This window comes from Triticum aestivum, chromosome 2A, assembly GCF_018294505.1.
Source record: "Triticum aestivum cultivar Chinese Spring chromosome 2A, IWGSC CS RefSeq v2.1, whole genome shotgun sequence".
Lineage (NCBI taxonomy): Eukaryota > Viridiplantae > Streptophyta > Magnoliopsida > Poales > Poaceae > Triticum > Triticum aestivum.
In genome coordinates, this window is record NC_057797.1 from 530,597,945 (window position 1) to 530,618,815 (window position 20,871).

The 20,871-nt window shown below is 45.4% G+C and overlaps 2 protein-coding genes across 3 annotated transcripts; one reads left to right on the forward strand and one right to left on the reverse strand.

The window, feature by feature from the left end:
* The first annotated feature begins 8,319 nt into the window (after positions 1-8,319).
* Positions 8,320-17,469, forward strand: LOC123189259 (acyl-coenzyme A thioesterase 13). Of its 2 annotated transcripts, XM_044601635.1 has the most exons (4): positions 8,320-8,631; positions 8,751-8,894; positions 16,851-17,009; positions 17,177-17,469. In XM_044601635.1, the coding sequence occupies exons 1-3, from the start codon at positions 8,470-8,472 to the stop codon at positions 16,992-16,994; spliced, it is 450 nt and encodes a 149-aa protein (XP_044457570.1). In that variant the 5' UTR covers positions 8,320-8,469; the 3' UTR covers positions 16,995-17,009; positions 17,177-17,469. The 2 variants fall into 2 exon arrangements, with proteins under 2 accessions (XP_044457570.1, XP_044457569.1); XM_044601634.1 differs by lacking the exon at positions 17,177-17,469 and having other exon boundaries at positions 16,851-17,147.
* Positions 17,470-18,992: 1,523 nt separating this feature from the next.
* Positions 18,993-20,005, reverse strand: LOC123189258 (uncharacterized). The gene has a single exon (XM_044601633.1). It carries the CDS (start codon positions 19,852-19,854, stop codon positions 19,237-19,239), a length of 618 nt encoding a protein of 205 aa, XP_044457568.1. The 5' UTR covers positions 19,855-20,005; the 3' UTR covers positions 18,993-19,236.
* Positions 20,006-20,871: the final 866 nt, after the last annotated feature.

A 20,871-nucleotide genomic window follows, 5' to 3' on the forward strand; every position in this document is an offset into this window, starting at 1 on the left:
TAGAAAGAGGAAATTCAAAACCTCCAAATATAATCGATGGAATTTTTCCAATGGAGTTGATACTATGAACTTGAGGTTGTTTCCTAGAAAAGTGTACCGTATGCTCATTACCATTAACATGAAAAGTGACATTGCCTTTAGTGCAATCAATAACAGCCCGTGCAGTATTCAAAAAGGGTCTTCCAAGAATAATAGACATACTATCGTCCTCGGGAATATCAAGAATAACAAAGTCCGTTAAAATAGTAACGTTTGCAACTACAACATGCACATCCTCACAAATACCAACATGTATAGCAGTTGATTTATCAGCCATTTGCAAAGATATTTCAGTAGGTGTCAACTTATTCAAATCAAGTCTACGATATAAAGAGAGAGGCATAACACTAACACCGGCTCCAAGATCACATAAAGTAGTTTTAACATAATTTCTTTTAATGGAGCATGGTATAGTGGGTACTCCTGGATCTCCAAGTTTCTTTAGTATTCCACCCTTAAAAGTATAATTAGCAAGCATGGTGGAAATTTCAGCTTCTGGTATCTTTCTTTTATTAGTAACAATTTCTTTCATGTACTTAGCATAAGGATTCATTTTGAGCATATCGGTTAACCGCATACGCAAAAAGATAGGTCTAATCATTTCAACAAAGCGCTCAAAATCTTCATCATCCTTTTTCTTAGATGGTTTGGGAGGAAAAGGCATGGGTTTCTGAACCCAAGGCTCTCTTTCTTTACCATGTTTCCTAGCAACAAAGTCTTTCTTATCATAACGTTGATTCTTTGATTGTGGGTTATCGAGATCAACAACAGGTTCAATTTCTATATCATTATCATTACTAGGTTGAACATCATCATGAACATTATCATTAACATTACCACTAGTTTCAGGTTCATTACCAGATTGAGTTTCAGCATCAGAAATAGAAATATCATTTGGATTCTCAGGTGTTTCAACAATAGGATCACTAGAAGCATGCAAAGTCCTATCATTTTTCTTTTTCTTCCTTTTAGAAGGACTAGGTGCATCTATATTATTTTTCTGAGAATCTTGCTCAATTCTCTTAGGGTGGCCTTCAGGATACAAAGGTTCCTGAGTCATTCTACCAGTTCTAGTAGCCACTCTAACATCATTATCATTATCCTTACTATTCAATTCATTGAGCAAATCATTTTGAGCTTTAAGTACTTGTTCTACTTGAGTGGTAACCATAGAAGCATGTTTACTAATAAGTTTAAGTTCACCTTTGGCATTAGCCATATAATCACCAAAGTGTTCAAGCATATTTGAATTGTCTACCAAAATAAGCATTAAAGTCTTCTTGCTTAGCCATAAATTTATCAAACTCATCTAAGCATGGGCTAGCAAATTTAGTAAATGGGATTTCAACTTTATCATATCTGTAGAGAGAATTTACCTTTACTACCTGTATCGGGTTATCAAGACCATGAGTTTCTTCAATAGGAGAAAGATTTGGATTATATGTTTCTTCAACAGGCGGTAAATTAAGACCATGTATTTCTTCAATAGGAGGTAAATTCTTAACATCTTCAGCTTTAATACCCTTTTCTTTCATAGATTTCTTTGCCTCTTGCATATCTTCAGGATTGAGAAATAGAATACCCCTCTTCTTTGGAGTTGGTTTAGGAATAGGCTCAGGAATTGGCTCTGGGGGTGTCCAATTATTTTCATTTGTCAACATATTGTTCAATAGAATTTCAGCTTCATCCGGTGTTCTTTCCCTGAAAACAAAACCAGCACAACTATCCAGGTAATCTCTGGAGGCATCGGTTAGTCCATTATAAAAGATATCAAGTATTTCATTTTTCTTAAGAGGATGATCAGGCAAAGCATTAAGTAATTGGAGAAGCCTCCCCCAAGCTTGTGGGAGACTCTCTTCTTCAATTTGCACAAAATTATATATATCCCTTAAAGCAGCTTGTTTCTTATGAGCAGGGAAATATTTAGTAGAGAAGTAATAAATCATATCCTGGGGACTACGCACACAACCAGGATCAAGAGAATTAAACCATATCTTAGCATCACCCTTTAATGAGAACGGAAATATTTTGAGGATGTAAAAGTAACGAGTTCTCTCATCTTTAGTAAACAGGGTAGCTATATCATTCAATTTAGTAAGATGTGCCACAACAGTTTCAGATTCATAACCATGAAAAGGATCAGATTCAACTAAAGTAATTATATCAGGATCAACAGAGAATTCATAATCCTTATCAATAACACAGATAGGTGAAGTAGCAAAAGCAGGGTCAGGTTTCATTCTAGCACTTAGAGATTTCTTACTCCATTTAGCTAATAACCTTTTTAGTTCATTTCTATTTTCGCAAGCTAAGATAGCGAAAGAAGCTTCTTAATCAAAAACATAACCCTTAGGAATAACAAGTGATTCTTCATCATCACTTTCATCAGTATCATCAGATTCAATATTTTCAATTTCTCTAGCTCTAGCAATTTGTTCATCAAGAAAATCACTAAGTGGCACAGTAGTATCAGGCATAGAGGTAGTTTCATCATAAGTATCCTGCATAGCAGAAGTGGCATCATCAATAACATGCAACATATCAGAATGAATAGTAGAAGCAGGTGTAGGTGTCGCAAACTTACTCATAACAGAAGGTGAATCGAGTGCAGAGCTAGATGGCAGTTCCTTACCTCCCTTCGTAGTTGAGGGATAGATCTTGGTTTTTGGATCTCTCAAGTTCTTCATAATGATAAGCAGATATATATCCTAAGTGACTCAAAGAATAGAGTATGCTCCCCGGCAACGGCGCCAGAAAATGGTCTTGATAACCCACAAGTATAGGGGATCGCAACAGTTTTCGAGGGTAGAGTATTCAACCCAAACTTATTGATTCGACACAAGGGGAGCCAAAGAATATTCTCAAGTATTAGCAGCTGAGTTGTCAATTCAACCACACCTGGAAACTTAATATCTGCAGCAAAGTGTTTAGTAGCAAAGTAATATGATAGTAGTGATAACGGTAACAAAAGGTAACAGTAGTAAAAGTAATGTTTTTGGTATTTTGTAGTGATGATAGCAATAGCAACGGGAAAGTAAATAAGCAGAGAACAATATATGGAAAGCTCGTAGGCAATGGATCAGTGATGGAGAATTATGCCGGATGCAGTTCATCATGTAACAGTCATAACCTAGGGTGACACAGAACTAGCTCCAGTTCATTGATGTAATGTAGGCATGTATTCTGAACATAGTCATACGTGCTTATGGAAAAGAACTTGCATGACATCTTTTGTCCTACCCTCCCGTGGCAGCGGGGTCCTTACGGAAACTAAGGGATATTAAGGCCTCCTTTTAATAGAGTACCGGAACAAAGCATTAACACATAGTGAATACATGAACTCCTCAAACTACGGTCATCACCGGTAAGTATCCCGATTATTGTCACTTCGGGGTTAACGAATCATAACACATAATAGGTGACTATAGACTTGCAAGATAGGATCAAGAACACTCATATATTGATGAAAACATAATAGGTTCAGATCTGAAATCATGGCACTCGGGCCCTAGTGAGAAGCATTAAGCATAGCAAAGTCATAGCAACATCAATCTCAGAACATAGTGGATACTAGGGATCAAACCCTAACAAAACTAACTCGATTACATGATAGATCTCATCCAACCCATCACCTTCTAGCAAGCCTACGATGGAATTACTCAAGCACGGCGGTGAGCATCATGAAATTGGTTATGGAGGATGGTTGATGATGACGATGGCGACAGATTCCCCTCTCCAGAGCCCCGAACGGACTCCAGATCAGCCCTCCCGAGAGGTTTTAGGGCTTGGCGGCAGCTCCGTGTCGTAAAACGCGATGATTTCTTCTTCCTGATTTTTTTCTCCCCGAAACTCAATATATGGAGTTGGAGTTGGCGTCGGAGACGCAACAGGGGGCCCACGAGGTAGGGGGCGCACCCCCACCCTCGTGGCAAGGTGGTGGGCCCCTGGCCTTCATATTTTGCAGGTATTTTTCTTATTTTCTGAAAAGTGGCTCCGTGAAGTTTCAGGTCATTCCGAGAACGTTTGCTCCTGCACATAAATAACACCATGGTAATTCTGTTGAAAACAACGTCAGTCCGGGTTAGTTCCATTCAAATCATGCAAGTTAGAGTCCAAAACAAGGGCAAAAGTGTTTGGAAAAGTAGATACGTTGGAGACGTATCACATATGATCAAATGTTCCTAGCCGTGTGCAGCGCCCCCCTCCATAGTTAACACCTCGGTCATATCGTCGTAGTGCTCACGCGAAGCCCTGCACCGATAACTTCATCATCACCATCACCACGCCATTGTGCTGATGGAACTCTCCCTCGTCCTCAACTGGATCAAGAGCTCGAGGGACGTCATCGTGCTGAACGTGTGCTGAACACGGAGGTGCCGTACGTTTGGTACTTGGATCGGTTGGACCGTGAAGACGTTCGACTACATCAACCGTGTTACTAAACGCTTCCGCTTTCGGTCTACGAGGGTACGTGGACTCACTCTCCTCACTTGTTGCTATGCATCTCCTAGATAGATCTTGCGTGATCATAGGTAAATTTTTTGAAATATTGCGTGCCCCAACAAGTTCAACACCTCGGTCATATCGTCGTAGTGCTTAGGTGAAGCCCTACGCCGGTAACTTCATCATCACCATCGCCACGCCGTCGTGCTGGCAGAAATCTCCCTCGTCCTCAACTGGATCAAGAGCTCAAGGGACGTCATCGTGCTGAATGTGTGCTGAACACGGAGGTGCCGTACGTTCGGTACTTGGATCGATTGGATCGTGAAGACGTTCGACTACATCAACCGCGTTACTAAACGCTTCCGCTTTCGGTCTATGAGGGTACGTGGAAACACTCCCTCCTCTCGTTGCTATGCATCTCCTAGTTAGATCTTGCGTGATCGTAGGAATTTTTTTGAATTACTACGTTCCCCAATAGTACATACCCGGCTGTGTGCCTAGTGGGGTGTACGTGTCAGACTGGGTGTACGTGCTTGGCTGCATGCCCAGCTGTTGGGCGTGCACCTCCGGCTCTGAGTGGTCAACTTGCATAATAACCATGCCACCGCAACAACTATATTAAGTTTTTAGATGAAGAAGCGGAGGATTATCTAGGGATACTGATCGTAAGTGAACCAACACATTCTCGGTATTTCAGTTTAAACAACTGAATTTCTTACGGTTGGGTTTATATCTTTGTTGCTCAAGGACGATCAAGTTGGGGAGGTTGATGAGTGTAGTTTTTACGCTCATCACACTGTTGTTTAAACTGGTTTATCTTAGAAAATCTAAGAAAATCACTCTGATGTTGCCACTAATGACTAATGAGTGCGAGCAATATAATCGTGAAATCCTATCTTTATTTTGTTTTCACCAGAAAAGAGACCATACATGGATAAAAAACATCAATTAGAAGGAAAGAAGCAAAATGGAGGAAGAAGGAGACAGTTTGCTGGTGCAACAAGTGAAACAGAAGAGAAGACGAGGGGTGCCAGCGGCTTCTTGGCGTCCAACACAACCACTTTTATAAAGGGCTCAATACCAGATTCACAAGGGGGCATCGTCAAAAACCTCTATCACCGTGACAAAAACCATTCTCTAACCCTAGCCGCTGTCATTTCCCATCTCATCTCCATAGTCACCACCATCACCATCACCATCACCGCAGAAAACCACCTCCATGTTAGCCATACTTGTAATCGTGTATCACATTCGACAACCAACTGTAAGACATATTATCAATAAAGCATTCATTTTTATGTCTTCTCCAATGATTTCTTCTTGCGATCGGATCACCGTCTGTGAGTAATTCGGTAAGGCAACAGGGTTAAGGCATAGCCTTGCAACCAGGTGTATTTGTATGAGGGCTCAATGGAATGACTTCAAATTAATGACATGCATGTGTTAGAATTGCATTGTAGTTGTCTCTTGTCTCTTTCTTGCTCTTCGACCTTGCATGTACCTTGGATTATGGAGTTCGATCAAGGAGGAGGTTAGGAACAGGGAGGACGCGGAATGCTATTCTAAACACGAGTGACAGAATGGTTTAGTACGGTAGCGAAAAGTCAACCACTGGTGATACATGAGGTGTAGTCACCAAATGCCCAATGCTTTTGTCTGATTTATTCTTAATAACTGAGGTAACCCCGCATGATGCAAGGCATGCGGTTGGACAACTAACTCTTGATGTAGGTCGTGAACCATTCAAGACGGAAGTTGGACATGCACCCCACTTTGTCCCATTGCAAGCACATCTTAATGGGTGTCTTCCAAAGCATAAACCTAAACCATGATGATCCCGATCATTAATATATGGTTGTAAGAAACAAGTCCACATACTCATGCTTGTTTTAATTATAAGTGTTTACACACTAAGGCCTTTAAGGTCCGATTGTAAAAACTAGAATTTAATTCTCTTGCAAAGACTTGGTAGAGACTCTGTCGTAGTAGCCATGCTCCTGTGGGTTCGATAAACTTAGGATCACTCCTTTGGGAAGGGCAGGAATACCTTCGTTATCCAACCGGATCTCAAAGGGCATCAACCGCGTGCCTTGTCATGGCAGAATTCACTTCGAGGTGGCAATGGGCATCTGACATTTGTCAGGCAGTGCTTAAGTGCCATATATTCATGTGGCTTGCTATACAATACATAGTTTACGTCTGATAGAAGACATAACCATGACCTTTAGGATAATGTTTCGACTTACTTCACTTGCCTTCAAGAGATAGACTCGGTGGATCATGTTCTGATGCAGTGCATGGTCTCCCGCGAGGTTTGGCAGAGATGCTTCTTTGTTGTCGGTTGCCCTGCAGGCTCAAATTCGCTAAAGAGTTGGTGAATGGTTGTCGAGTGCATGATTCCCAATGTCAACCAGAAAGGTTGTGACTCCCTAGTGATTCTATATGTTGGTCCTTGTGGAAGTAGAGGAAGCAAGGGTTTTTACCAATCATATTGTGCAACTCTCAATGACGGGAGTGGTGGATTTATCTTTGCGAAATGGAAGCAAGCAGGTGCCTATAGTATAAATTGTTTTTGTGTGATCTTAGCCTGGTTAGTCTGGAGTTGGTGTGGGTGTACTGAGGCGCTATTGTTTGCATGTTGGGTCCAACTATCGTAGTTTACATTCTCTTCACTTCTATAAAAATATGGCACGCTATTGACACACTCAAAAAAAAAACAAGTTGTTGTTCGAGGGATGTCTCATGTTGCTTTCTTGCTAGTTAGGTCGCCTCGTTAAACTCAATTGCTTCAGACCCGCTGGCAGATCACTCAAAGGGTAAGTACCCAGCCCAGGTGTGCTTCCCTTTGGTTGCTCCTTCATGCAATATAAGGCAACTAGATTCCAGTCCTTGGGCTCCCCCATCGGCTGCCTCGGGTGAAGTTGAACACCGGCGGATCTGTTTTGAATGGTGTAGCAGATACATGTATGATTTTAAGAGACCATGGAGGCAGAATCATTTTTTGTTCATGCAGATATTTGTTTACTTGTGATGGTGTGCTTGAGACAGAGATCATGGGCATTCGGGAGGGCCTTTTGCTTGTGCCACAATGGAGCAATCTACCTATCAATGTTGAATCAGACAATCTAGAAGCAGTGAAGATGATACAAAATGTAGAAACAAATAAATCAAAATATGCCTTTATGATAAAGGAGATCAAAAATCTTTTGATCGAGCGTAATTCTTGTATTATTCATATTGTTCGTAACAAAAATAATGCTAGTAATTTCTTGGCAAATTTTGGACAATCATGATGCCGAACGGTTGTGTGGCTTGGATCCGGTCCGGAAGAACTCCTAGACATTGCAAGCGTGATTATAATTCTTGGGAGATTGAGTAATACAAGTTTTATCCCGTAAAAAAAGTGTACATATAGAAATTTTAGGACAGATTATGGAGTGGGTAAAAAATGCATTGTGAAGGTGCAAACCACCATCTCACTTCTCTTTAATTACCCCATCCCCAACGAGCATGTAAAAAGTGAGGAGACCATGTGTTAAATGTTATTAATATTGATTACCGTGTAATGAGAGAGAAACATTTTTCTCCATTTTAAAGTGCACTGGGACACTTTTTTCTGGATAAATTTTGGTGCCAACCGTACGCTTATTCGTTGAAGGAGGTAGTAGACCAAATAAGGCTCAGAATGTCAACTTTTTTTTGACAAATTTTAAAGTAGATAGTACTTGATTGAACATATAGAAATAAAAGCTTTTAGTTCGTTCTAGTGGGCCCAATCATGTTCCTTACTTTGTGGGACCGTTTGTCAGCTGTAGCTTCACCCGCCAGCCTAGCAAGGCGCTGCCACTGCCAGCCAACCACGCTCGCACACCGCAGGTATCCACCCACTCGTCTTTGTGTTGCGTGCCCCGCCAAACCCCCGCAACTCTTTCCCCGATCCGGCGGCGACCACGACCTCCTCGCCGGCCCCAGCGCCACCGCCGCGCCATGGACCCGGAGGCGGTGCGGAGGACCCTCGAGCCCACCGCTTCCGCCGCGGACATCTCGGGCTCCACCCCTTACGACTCCTTCGTCATCAGCGGCGTCCGCCTCGAGGCCGCCGAGCACGGCCGCGTCCTCTGCTCCTTCGTCGTCACCCCCCGTATCGCCGTAAGCCACGCGCTCCCTCCCCGCCGAAACCTCGAGCGTTAGCTTCCTTACTCCTTCGGTTTTGACACGCTGACGTGACGGCGCGTGGTGTCTGGTTCGAATTGGGGATTGATTTGCAGAGTCCCCAAGGGTACCTTCTCAGCGGCGTCACGGCAACGCTCGCCGACCAGTTGGGCTCGGCCGTGTTCTTCTCCAGCGGGGTGGGCACGAGCGGGGTCTCCCTCGAGATCAGCGTGTCCTACGTCGACACCGCCGCCGTCGGGGTGAGACTACAATTTCTCTCTTCCATGCTAAGGCTTCAGACTGTAGAAAACTAGGCTTAAGCGTATACATAGCTGCAGGGATGCGTGCGTGTTAATATAGGGCTCAAGGCCAAGAGATTACAAGGGTTAGTTAGGCTAGGATTGATCTCCAAGTAATCTAACAAACTATGGGATCATATCTCTAAGCCTAACCGTATTACAACAACCATACACACGCACACGTCATAATACAATGTTTAACACTCCCCCTCAATCACAACTTTCTAAGTTGAGATTGTGCCTAAAAGCTTCTAATTGCCGCAAGGTGAGAGGTTTAGTAAACCCATCCGCCACCTGATCACCCGTAGGTATGAACCTGATATTCAGCAGTTTATCAGCCACTCTTTCTCGAACAAAGTGGTAGTCAATTTCAATATGCTTCGTCCTGGCATGGAAGATAGGATTAGCAGACAAATAGGTTGCACCAAGATTGTCACACCAAAGTGATGCTGCTCTTGGATGAGAAACGCCCAACTCTGTTAGCAAATTCTGAACCCAGATAATCTCTGCAGTGGCATTAGCTAAGGCCTTGTACTCAGCTTCTGTACTTGACCTGAATACAGTTGGCTGCTTGCGAGCACTCCAAGAAACCAAATTACTGCCAAGAAACACTGCAAAGCCTCCTGTTGATCTTCTATCATCAGGACAACCTGCCCAATCTGCATCTGAAAAAGCACTTACAAGCATCGATTCTGACTTTCCAATTTTCAGTCCATGACTCTGGGTCCCTTGAAGATATCTAAGTATCCTCTTTACTGCAGTCCAATGTGCACTAGTAGGAGCATGTAAGAACTGACATACTTTATTTACTGAATATGAGATATCTGGTCTAGTTAATGTCAAATACTGTAATGCTCCTACAATACTTCTGTACCTGGTGGAGTCCTCTGCTCCAAGGATCTCTCCATCATGAAGAGACATTTTCTCAGAGGTAGACAAAGGTGTAGATGACGGCTTACATCCTTTCATGCCCATTCTCTGAAGTATTTCCTGCACATATTTTCCTTGTGACAACACAATTCCATCTTTTGCATTCTTTACCTCAATTCCAAGGAAGAAGTGAAGACTACCAAGATCCTTAAGTGCAAACTCCTTGCTCAAGTCCATAAGAAGAGCTTCAACTGCTTTAGATGATGAACTAGTGACAACTATATCATCAACATAAATAAGCATAAAAATGGTTATCCCACGTCGGTGATAGAAAAACAATGAGGTATCTCCCTTTGAGGGAGTAAATCCAAGTGATTGTAACTTAGAGGAGAGCCGAGAGTATCAAGCTCTAGGTGCTTGTTTTAGTCCATACAGTGCCTTATCAAGTTTGCAAATATGACGTGGTGCATTTGGATTCTCATACCCAGGAGGTTGTCTCATGAACACTTCCTCTTCCAGAACACCATGCAAGAACGCGTTCTTTACATCTAGTTGTCTTATGCACCAACCTCTAGATACTGCAACTGAAAGAATCAATCTAATAGTAGCAGCTTTTACCACTGGACTAAATGTATCCTCATAGTCAATCCCATACCTCTGCTTAAATCCTTTAGCAACCAGACGTGCCTTGTATCTGTCAATGGTGCCATCAGATTTCCTCTTTACCTTATAGACCCACTTGCAGTCAATTACATTTCTGCCTCTGACTGGTGGAACTAGACGCCAAGTTTTGTTCTTCATTAAAGCAGCATACTCTTCATCCATTGCCTCCCTCCAACGAGGTTCACCCAATGCTTCTCCAAAATTTTGTGGTTCACCTGTTGCACAAAACGAGCCCCAACGTACACAGCCATCTTTATATATTTTAGGTTTAACAATACCACTTTGAGACCTGGTGTTGGAGCGCACAGGAGGTGGCGTAGCTGGTCGATCAAGTTGCTGTAGAAGACGATTTGAAGAAGACGACACGGCTGCACCAGAATCATCCGCAGTAGATCCTTGAGAGAGCTCCTGTAGCGGATCCAGATCGGGAGACGGGATCGCCTCTCCAGAACTGCCACTTGTCGCGCCTGGGCTGGCTTGCAGCGTCCTGTCAGGCGCGTTCCCGCCCGCGTGACGTGGCCTCCGCTCGTCCACATCCGAGGGCCGACCACCCGCGCATGGGAGTGGGCCACCAGGCCCCGCCGAGGCTGGCTGTCGGGCGACGCGATGGACCGCGGGCCCGCTGCATGACCGAGACGGGCCTGCTGCCGAATCAGGAGATGGCGCGGATCCGGCCGGGGATTCTCCTGCATCTGCGCCAACTGACGCATCTGGCGCCACGGATCCTGAGCGATTCGCCCCGGGATTGACGTCTGGATCTTCTGCAGCCTCTTCTGTCGTTTCTGCATGCATAAAATCATGCGAATTTTGTCCAAAATCTTCTCCGTTTTCCTGCATACTTGCATCAAGGTTTTGATCAAAGGTATTATTAGACATAGACATGTGGTCAGCAACATCTACTACTCCCCCTTGATCAAAACAAGGTGATGGCAGAAGATGAACTGGTAACAGAGTGAGCTCTTTGCGTAGTTGAGCACCAGCATTGGGATGGAGGGTGACGAAAGGAAACACATGTTCATCAAAGACGACGTCCCTAGAAATATAGACACGACCAGAGGCTACATCGAGGCACTTGTATCCCTTGTGTAGGCTACTATACCCCAAGAAGACACATTGTTTTGACCTAAATTCAAGTTTGTGCTTATTGAAAGGACGCAGATTAGGCCAAACGGCACACCCAAAGATGCGGAGAAAGGTATAGTCAAGTTTCTTGCCAAAGAGACGTTCAAGTGGAGTTTGGTTTTTGATAACCCTGCTAGGGACACGGTTGATAAGATACACAGCTGTAAGAAACGCCTCGTCCCAAAATTTTAAGGGCATAAAGGCATGGGCAAGAAGGGACAGACCAACTTCCACAATATGCCGGTGCTTCCGTTCTGCAGATCCATTCTGCTGGTGAGCATGTGGACATGAGACGTAATGAGTGATGCCAATGCGTTCAAAAAAGGGAATTGAGTTTTTGGACCTCCACCTCACGGCACCGGCCCTTACCCCCCCAATCCGTTTGCATAGCAAGAATTTTGCGATCAAAGAGACGTTCAACATGTTGTTGAAAGAGATGAAATTTCTCAAACACGTCAGACTTATTTTTGAGAAAATAAATCCAACTAAACTTGCTAAAATCATCAATAAAGCTCACATAATATTTTTGTCTGCCTACAGAGACGGGTCCAGGACCCCATACATCCGAAAAAATAAGCTCTAAAGGAGCTTTTGACACACTAAAAGACCTAGGACAGGGAAGTTGATGGCTCTTGGCCATCTGGCAAGCATCACAAACCAGCAAATGATCTTGTTTATTTGACACAGGAAGACTAAAATCTCGAAGAATTTTCTGAACCACCGGTAATGCAGGATGTCCTAAGCGCTTGTGCAACCGTGAAGTAGATGGTTTGATCACACTTAGGACTTGTGAAGAAGGAGCATCTTGCCGGCCAGAAATAGGAAATAAGCCACCCCTACTCTCGTTTTGAAGAATGGTCCTCCGAGTGGCCCGATCCTTAACAAAAAAGGTTTCAAGGTAAATCTCAAGAAAAGCATGATTATCTTTGATGAGTTGATAGGCAGAAAGTAAACTTTTGTTGGCATGCGGAGAGTGAAGTATGTTCTTGAGATCTAAGGAGCCATGAGGAGTAGATAGAACTGAATGACCGACATGTGCAATGTCCATACCTTGACCACTTGCGGTGTGGATTTGCTCCGAGCCGGTGTAACGTCATGAACAACAAGCTTCTCCAGCTCACCGGTCACGTGGTTGGTTGCGCCGGAGTCGAGATACCAGTTGGTATCAACTCCATAGGAGTGGACGGCGTTGGCAGAACGGTTCCCACCGCCGCCACCACCACCTCCACCACCAGCAGGGTTACGCACATTGTTGTTGAAGTTGCGGTCGTAGCGCTTCTTGCAGCGCCATGCACCATGCCCCTCGTTCTTGCAGATTTGACACTTCTCGCGGTCACCACGGTCACCGCGATCACCACCCTGGCGAGGCGCTCCGCCAGAGCCGCCACCACCAGAGTAGTTGTCGAAGAAGCGGGCGCCCGTGTTGTTGTTGTAGCCACGGGAGCCGCTGTTGCCGCCGCCACGAGGGCCTCCCTGGTTGGAGTTGCCACGGCCTCCGCCTTTTGCAGCAAGGTTGGCGGAGTAGGCGGAGGTCCGTGCGGCGATGCGTGACTCAGCAGCAAGCAGTAGCGAGAATAACTCGCCTAGGCCGATGGGCTGGTCGGTGATGGTGCGCGTGGAGACGGCGGAGATGAACCCGCTGTACTCCGGCTCGTGCATGAGCCCCTGGATGATGTGAGAGACAACATCATCTTCATCCAGAGGCCTCCCGGCGGCTGCAAGTTCGTCAGCGAGCCCCTTCATCTTGGTAAAGTAGGCGGCCGCCGTCATGTCACCCTTCTTGGTGTGGCCGATCTGATCGTGGAGCTGGATGATGCGAGCGCGGGATTGCGAGGAGAAGCTCTGGAGAAGAGCGCTCCAGGTGGCGGCGGCCGTCGTGCAGTTGCTGACCTGCAGGAGCACTTCGCGAGAAAGGGAAGCGATCAAAAACGAGAGCACCTGCTGGTCCTGGGTAACCCAGATGGCGTGCTCTGGGTTGGCGGCGACGGTGACCTCCTTCTTGCCGGCAACGTCCCTCTCCGTGCGGATCTCGGCATCGGGTTCCTTCTGGGAACCGTCCAGGAACCCCATCATGCCCGCCGCGCGAACATGCGGTAGTACCTGCGCCCTCCAGACAAGGAAATTCTCACGGTTCAGCTTTTCCGTGATGGTATGGCCGAGGGATGCGAGGGAGGGTGTGGCCATGGCGGAGGAGGACGATGAAGACATCTAGATGCGATGGAAGGGAGCGGCTCTGTATACCATGTAGAAAACTAAGCTTAAGCGTATACATAGCTGCAGGGACGCGTGCGTGTTAATATAGGGCTCAAGGCCAAGAGATTACAAGGGTTAGTTAGGCTAGGATTGATCTCCAAGTAATCTAACAAACTATGGGATCATATCTCTAAGCCTAACCGTATTACAACAACCATACACACGCACACGTCATAATACAATGTTTAACACAGACATTGTTCCTGTTCGTCATCAACAGATTTTAGTTTATGTTGGTTGGAATTTTTTGTGATGAAACTACAATTCTGTCGAAGCTGACGTGCATTTCGTGCTACAATTCTGCCCCGTCAATTTGCGGAGGCATTGGACTTGGGGAGTAATTGAGTCGCAATGAGGCTCATACCTCTGCATGTTGTTTCTATTCAGGAATGATTTAGGGCGCATCTCAATTCTTAGGCTAGGAATTGGATCGGGTGTCAGCAATTACACTATGTCCTGCTGACAGGGGCAAAGCCAGCCAAAACTCTTTAATGTGGGCATCATATAGTACTACATTGGTTCAACACTAATTACTTTTTGATAAGTAACTTACTATCCGTTTTATGTAATGTTTGGGTCAGCTGACCCCAACACTATAGTGCAGTTTCAGTTGAAAGCAATATTACACTATTGTTCTGGAAGTTGCACTTGGGTATGCTTGTCATGACTTGGTATTAAGAACATCTTTATGCCTAGCTGAAGGCATCACCTAGGTGTTGACTGGGATCTCAGTGGTACTTCCATTGGTAACCAGTTTGTGATGGTAACAAGTTGTTGGAAGATGACATGAGTGAATTGGGGTTAGTTGTGGCAATTACTTTGAACTTGGTGAAAGTTGTTAGAAATTCTTGTTTGCTGCCTCCTTTTCATAATTAGGGTTTGACCTGGAGCATAAGCAGTAGAGTGCATTCAATTTGTTTTGGGATAACAACCGTGCAACATTTTTATACTCAATTCATGAATGATTAGGTATGCTCATAAGTCACAGAAGTTAGGAGGCTCCAAATACTTATTCTTCAGTTTTCCTTAATGGTGACCATATAGCAATCTAATGGAGTGCCCTTTATATAGAGAGTAATTAGGAAGCTTTTGTCTTTTTGTGATGATCTCATGCTATGGTGATACAGTTTCTGTTTTATCGGGTTTTTTCCCATTAAATGTTGGTTCTATTGCTCATTCGTAATCATTACGTGCAATCTTTTTGCTTGATATACTGATATGTCATAGACAGAGGGTACTCCTAATTGTTTTCTTTTCTCATCTTCCAATAAATCCACTTTCCTTGTTTTGACACACCTTTTGAGTGGCGTTCCTATTGTATGCCAAAGTATATAATTTAATAAAAATAATTTCGGGATTGGCTTATTATTAAATTCTGTGCTCAAGTATATATTTGCTTACTTTCAGTTCATAGGGTTTAATACCTATGGGAAATGATGTGACATGAAATTGTTTTGAAGTGCATGGCTGTTGTGGCTCGGGTGGATGCCTCCAAGTTGTTGATCAGAATTGGATATGCCGGGCTGGTTGCCCGGAGATCCACTGCGCCAGCCTTAGTTTGGTAAGCTCCAGGCGAAAGCCTAGCACTGACTTCGGATGATGTTGGCGATGATGGCATCCTCGGACATCGCTGGCCTCCTTGGAGGCATCGTCGTGGAGACCCTTCACCCCCCTTGTCATTTGAATCTTGAGTTCTCGAGGGGAATCTCAAGTTTCGGCTTTGGCTGAAGCGGGTGTCGGGAGCGTGTGTTCTCCTGCAGTGTTGTTGCTGGCTAGGCAGGTGTGTGGCCTTAGGGCCGGTATGGTAGCCGGAGCTGTGCCTCCCGAGATTGCCTTCGTATGCATGGCGACTGCTCTGGCAGCTGGTTGGTAGAGACGTTGGTTCGTCGGGTGTGCGGCCTCGGTGCCGATGTGGAAACCGGAGTGGCGGCTCCGGAGATCGCCTTTGTGATGTAGGGTGTCTGCTTTGGCCGCTCGGGCGGCAGAGTCATTGGCTTGTCTGAGTGTGCGGCCCCGGAGCCGGCAAGGTGCATTCGCTGAGGTCTATATGCTGGAGTGGAGACTCCAGGTCGTGCTGTAGGGTGTCAACTCCGGCTAGTTGGGTGGCAGAGTCGCCGTCTCGTTTGGTGCGTGGTCTCGGGGCTGGTGTGGTGTTTGGTTCGTATGTGTTGGTTTTCGTTCAGTTTTCTCTCTTAATGAAATGGCAGAGCTCCCCTTGGGTTCTTGGGAAAAAAAACTGTGCTACCTACTATTTCTGTAGGATAAATAAACAGGGAGCATTGCAACTACAGCCACTTCTATTTTTTGTACAGGACACATTTGATCATATGTTTGCATAATATATTGCATACCTACATGTTCTAACACGATACACATCTATGAAGTTTTTTAAGATGCACAAGTACATAAACCCTAAACTCAATCACCCACCCTTGCATGCACATTTGCTTTTTCCCAAATAAATTTTCATTGGTTAAAATTAGCTTAAAACTTTGATTGCTTGCATATTCATAGTCTTCTAGAAAGGTGAAAGTTGGTATTCTGAAGAGTTAACATCGGTGAAAATGGGAGAATGACATCTCAGTTGGCAACATAAAAGGACCAATACTTTTTACCTTGCAGTCATTTTTATCCTGTAGAAATATAAGTACGCATTAAGCAAAAAAATGGTTGAGTTCAATGCACCTGCATTTCTACGTGTTATTTATTTTTGTTTCCTTTGATGGATTCCGTTCAGATTGGAGCTTGCTGGGTACAAAATGGTTCCTAGAATCAATTTAGGATCAGAATTACTGTCATGTTGTCCAGATATTGCTCTGAAGAATTAAAACAACCTTTTCAGGTTGGTTGGCTACAATTTTTGTCACCCAAAAGGGCAGTGTTGGCCAATTTATTGCTACATTAGTGTGAGACGGCTTGATTAATTTTGAACGTACCTTCGTCTTTTCGCTGTTATGCCATCTTTAATAGTTATGTGACATGACGTAAACTCTTTGATTAATTTTCCAGGAAGAAATAGAGGTTGAGGCGAAGCTATTGCGTGCTGGAAAATCAGTGGGTGTTGTCTCTGTTGATTTCAGGAAGAAAAGGAGCGGCAAATTGATGGCTCAGGCGCGTCATACAAAGTACCTTGCTGTATCTAGCAGATTGTGAGGATTCCCTTCAGTTGTAAGATAAAAACATGGTTCTGTCGAGCTCTTCGCTGCCCTTTATCAATAGACAACATCAGCACAACGTAGTGCTACATTGTTTAAGAAAGGCTGGCTATATCTATCTGAAATTCTGCAACACATATTGCTCTGCTCATTTCATTTTCGCCTTTCAACCTTTGTCAGATACTAATATCTTCGAAAGAGTACAGTGCCTGTTTGGACTTTGGAAGGCAGGAACTGCACAGAAAATGGCGTAAGTCCTCTGAATTTCATGCCAAATTCCAGCCAGCATTCCAAACAAGGCCCTAAGAAAGACGGGGCAGCTGGAAAGTATAACACCTGTAAAATCCTATTGTATTGATGCTTAATCTTCAACTGATGGATTACTGTAGTCTGCCCTCATCTTGAGGGAGACAGATTTCCCCCTCGTTCATTATTGTATAATTGGCGTGGTGACTAAAAGATGAGTGCCCTTTCCTCGTTATTCTTAACTGTCTGAGATAGTTGGTGAGAGGAGGCCCAGCTACCATCATGCTCGCGTATGTGTGCACAAGCTATTAAGTCCTTGTGTGCTGTCCCTGGCCCTGAGTGCCTCCCGTCCTCTTAACCGCTGGCCGATTTCAGTAGGGAAGCAGAACAAAAATTGGGCAGATTGGTAGAATAGAATGCTCAACGACTCATGTTTGTTTCTCCCTGCTCTCATTAGGCTGTGGTGTAGGTAGAGTAGTTGCTGACAAGACAAAACGTCACTCATGAATGTCCATTCTGGCATTCGGCACCGCTTGCATTATGAATTTGTACGAATTTGTCTTTTCCAAAGTGCCAAACCCCGGTGCAGCTCGCTCCCACCCAAGTCACAACATCATAATTTTGCCCCAGAAAAGAGTCATAACATTAAATCCTTGCTTACTGCTCCCTCTGTTTTTTTTGAAAATGGAGGTATACCCCCGGCCTCTGCATCATGATGATGCTCCCTCTGTAACTAGTAACTTAACATAAGACGTTTTTTCACACTGTCATAGTCTACCACACCTGTTGGTTCACAGCGCTGCGAATAAGTTTGGATGCAAATTGAGTTGGCGACACACAGCTGGCTTGGACTAGTAGATGGCATGTATTATGTGGAAGGAGATGACTACTGTTCTACGAGTAATGAGGTAGTACAAGACGGTTGGGCGTCGCTGTCCCACTTTTCCCTTTAGTGCGAGCCAATCTGCTGTCCCTATGTGAGCCGAGCGAGGGAGCGAGCGAGCCACCCACACAAAACACGCACGCGTCCTCCATTTTCCCCACTGAAAACAGCGCGAGCTTTTTACCCCACGAACGCACACAAATTGATAGGTGGCCCAGGAAAATGTCGTGCGCCTTTCTGTCTTCAGATCCAACGATATTTTTTAGACGAAAAATGAGCCTCGCCCCTTTTCCAGTTCATCGGAACGGAGTGAAAAATGTTCGGCATACAGAATCTGGGCAGCTAAGCTTCCACTTTCTGGAAAGCAACCTCCACACTGATCATTACATTGTGTCACCGAGGCGACCACTTAGCTGCTTCCAACGATTGCATCATTGAGTAGTCATGAGTCATGACACGATATCTCTTGAGTCGTGTCACCAATGGACACAAGAGAATTTCCGTTGCTCTTGATTTTCTATATATTTATTAGTATATTTTACAGTACTACTCGCAGTAAACAAGGAGGAAGATGCAAGAAAATGGGGTGATGTTTCTTTGTTCAGATGAACTGTAATTACACTTACGCCACTCATGAACACTTAGATCGCGTTCGGATTCCCTCCACTCCGTGGCTCCGCGCCGGAGCGGAGCAGCAATTCAGCTGATTAAAGCTATAATTTACAGAGTTACTTAAAGCCCGCTCCGTGCGCTCTGCTCAGCGGATGACTACCGAACGCGGCCTTAATAACTCATACCCGTCGAGTATAATTCACCACAAGATCGTGATTCATGACAGGGCACATCTCCTGGGCAGTGACAAGTGGGTACAGAAGAATCTCCACGGGTCTTGACTTTCTATATATTTTACAGAAACAAAAGGAGTAGCAAGGAAGATGATGCAAAACAATGGAGTGATATATGCCGAATTCCTCTGTATCCGATGGACTCTAGTTACACCCATCATGAACGCTTAATTACTCATGTCCGTCTAGTATATAACTTAACTTACTCGGCATTTGCATCACAGGGCGATTGTGCATGCTGTACGTGTGCTGTGTGCATGTACGCATCACTCTGCCGCGTTGGCCTTGTGGCGCCGATGCGCGGCGGAGACGGCCGTCTTCTCGACGACGAAGAGCCTCTTGAAGATCCTCATGAGCAGCACCCAGCTGCCGCTCCGGCGGTAGTACTGCCCCGTCGCGCCGGCCCTCGACGACGCCCGCAGCATCGGCGCGCACCCGCGCCCGCGCTCCCCCGCCTCCGACTCCGTGTCCGACAGCTCGTCCAGCCCGCACGCCGCCGCCGTCTTCTTCGGGCAAGAACCGGCGCGCCGCAGCGCCTCCAGCTCCTCGTTGAAGTTCTCCCACAGCTTGTCCATCTTGTCCTCGCCGTCCGCGCCGGTAGCGCGCACGACCGCCCCTTCTTCATCCGCTTCTCCTCCTCTCTCCCCCTTGGACCGTCGTCCGGCGGCCGAGTCCGACGACGTGGGCTCTTGCTCTTCCATGCCGTCGGCGGTTCGGCGGCTCACCACGGCCGCCACCGGTGCAACGGCGACGCCGTCGCCGGGAAACCAGAGCGGCGAGGAGGCGAAGTGGGGGAATGGGAGAAGGCGGTGGTGGTGATGTAGGAACAGTGGCTCCGCATGCTCTGCCGCGGCGGCCGTTGTAGGGAAGGTGAAGTCGTCCATCGCTGGACGCGGTCTCTCTATAGATAATCAGCACCTACCTCGCTGTTGCTGCTCGTCTGCCTGGCTGTTGGTTGGGACAAGGATATGAAGCGAATGTGAATCCGGTTGGCTCGTGCCACTGCTAGCTCTCTGCCGGTGGTACTTGCTACGAGTGCTCTAGAGCTGGAGTACTATTTTACTAGTTGCCAGGTCAATATATACATACTCCTTTCATTTTTTTATACAAGGCCACAAACTCATATTACACATATCAAGATAAAATTTAATGACTGCTTTATGTCAACTTTTTTCTTGTTAACCGAGGTCATTAATACATCATAAGCATGCAACGAATGAATGGGAAGAAAATAGTTGAGTGTCATTATGACTACATACATGTAAGTATTAAAAAATTGATAGTATGAGGAAAGATGCAAAATGTATTTTTGATAGCGACCGAGCAAATTAATTTGGAGGCATAAACAAGACATGCGCTCGTGTTATGGACGTTACAGCATCTACACCTGGTCAGTGATCTCTCAGAAAATCATGACCCAGCTGCCCTTCTTGTACCGGTGTTATGTTTCCGGACTGACCGACACTCCTCATGTTCAGAGGTGAATATGAAGAGGCTGACCCACCACAACCCCACATATGCCATGTCGGAACCGGCCCAGTTTGACCCACCCTGACCTCACATATGTTCGTTCATATCCGCATCTCTGAGCAAACTCTAGTTACTCCACTTCACGCCGCTCCTAAGCTCCTGGCCCGTGATCTCCTGTCTTCTCCTGCATGACGGGCAGCGTATCAGACTCTAAGATTTTTTGATACATTGACAGGGACCTTGTCCCATGCAGAGACGAGGAGGAGATGACCATCCGTGTGGCTCTTCGCCGCTTCTGAGAGGGTTGTGTCCGACCGCAATCCGAGTTGATTCGGTGGGAATCCATTGTGCCCACACAAATAGCGCTTGGATCCGTGGTGCACTAGTAGAAAACGGGCCATTTGTCCCTATTCCAGAGGCCCATTAGCCAT

Bases quoted from the DNA above. Each gene is read 5' to 3' on its own strand.
- LOC123189259 (XM_044601635.1), top strand. From the start codon at position 8,470: ATGGACCCGGAGGCGGTGCGGAGGACCCTCGAGCCCACCGCTTCCGCC. The intron at 8,632-8,750 runs GTAAGCCACGCG...ATTGATTTGCAG, and splicing joins TCGTCACCCCCCGTATCGCC to AGTCCCCAAGGGTACCTTCT. The intron at 8,895-16,850 runs GTGAGACTACAA...TTAATTTTCCAG, and splicing joins TCGACACCGCCGCCGTCGGG to GAAGAAATAGAGGTTGAGGC.
- LOC123189258 (XM_044601633.1), bottom strand. From the start codon at position 19,854: ATGGACGACTTCACCTTCCCTACAACGGCCGCCGCGGCAGAGCATGCG.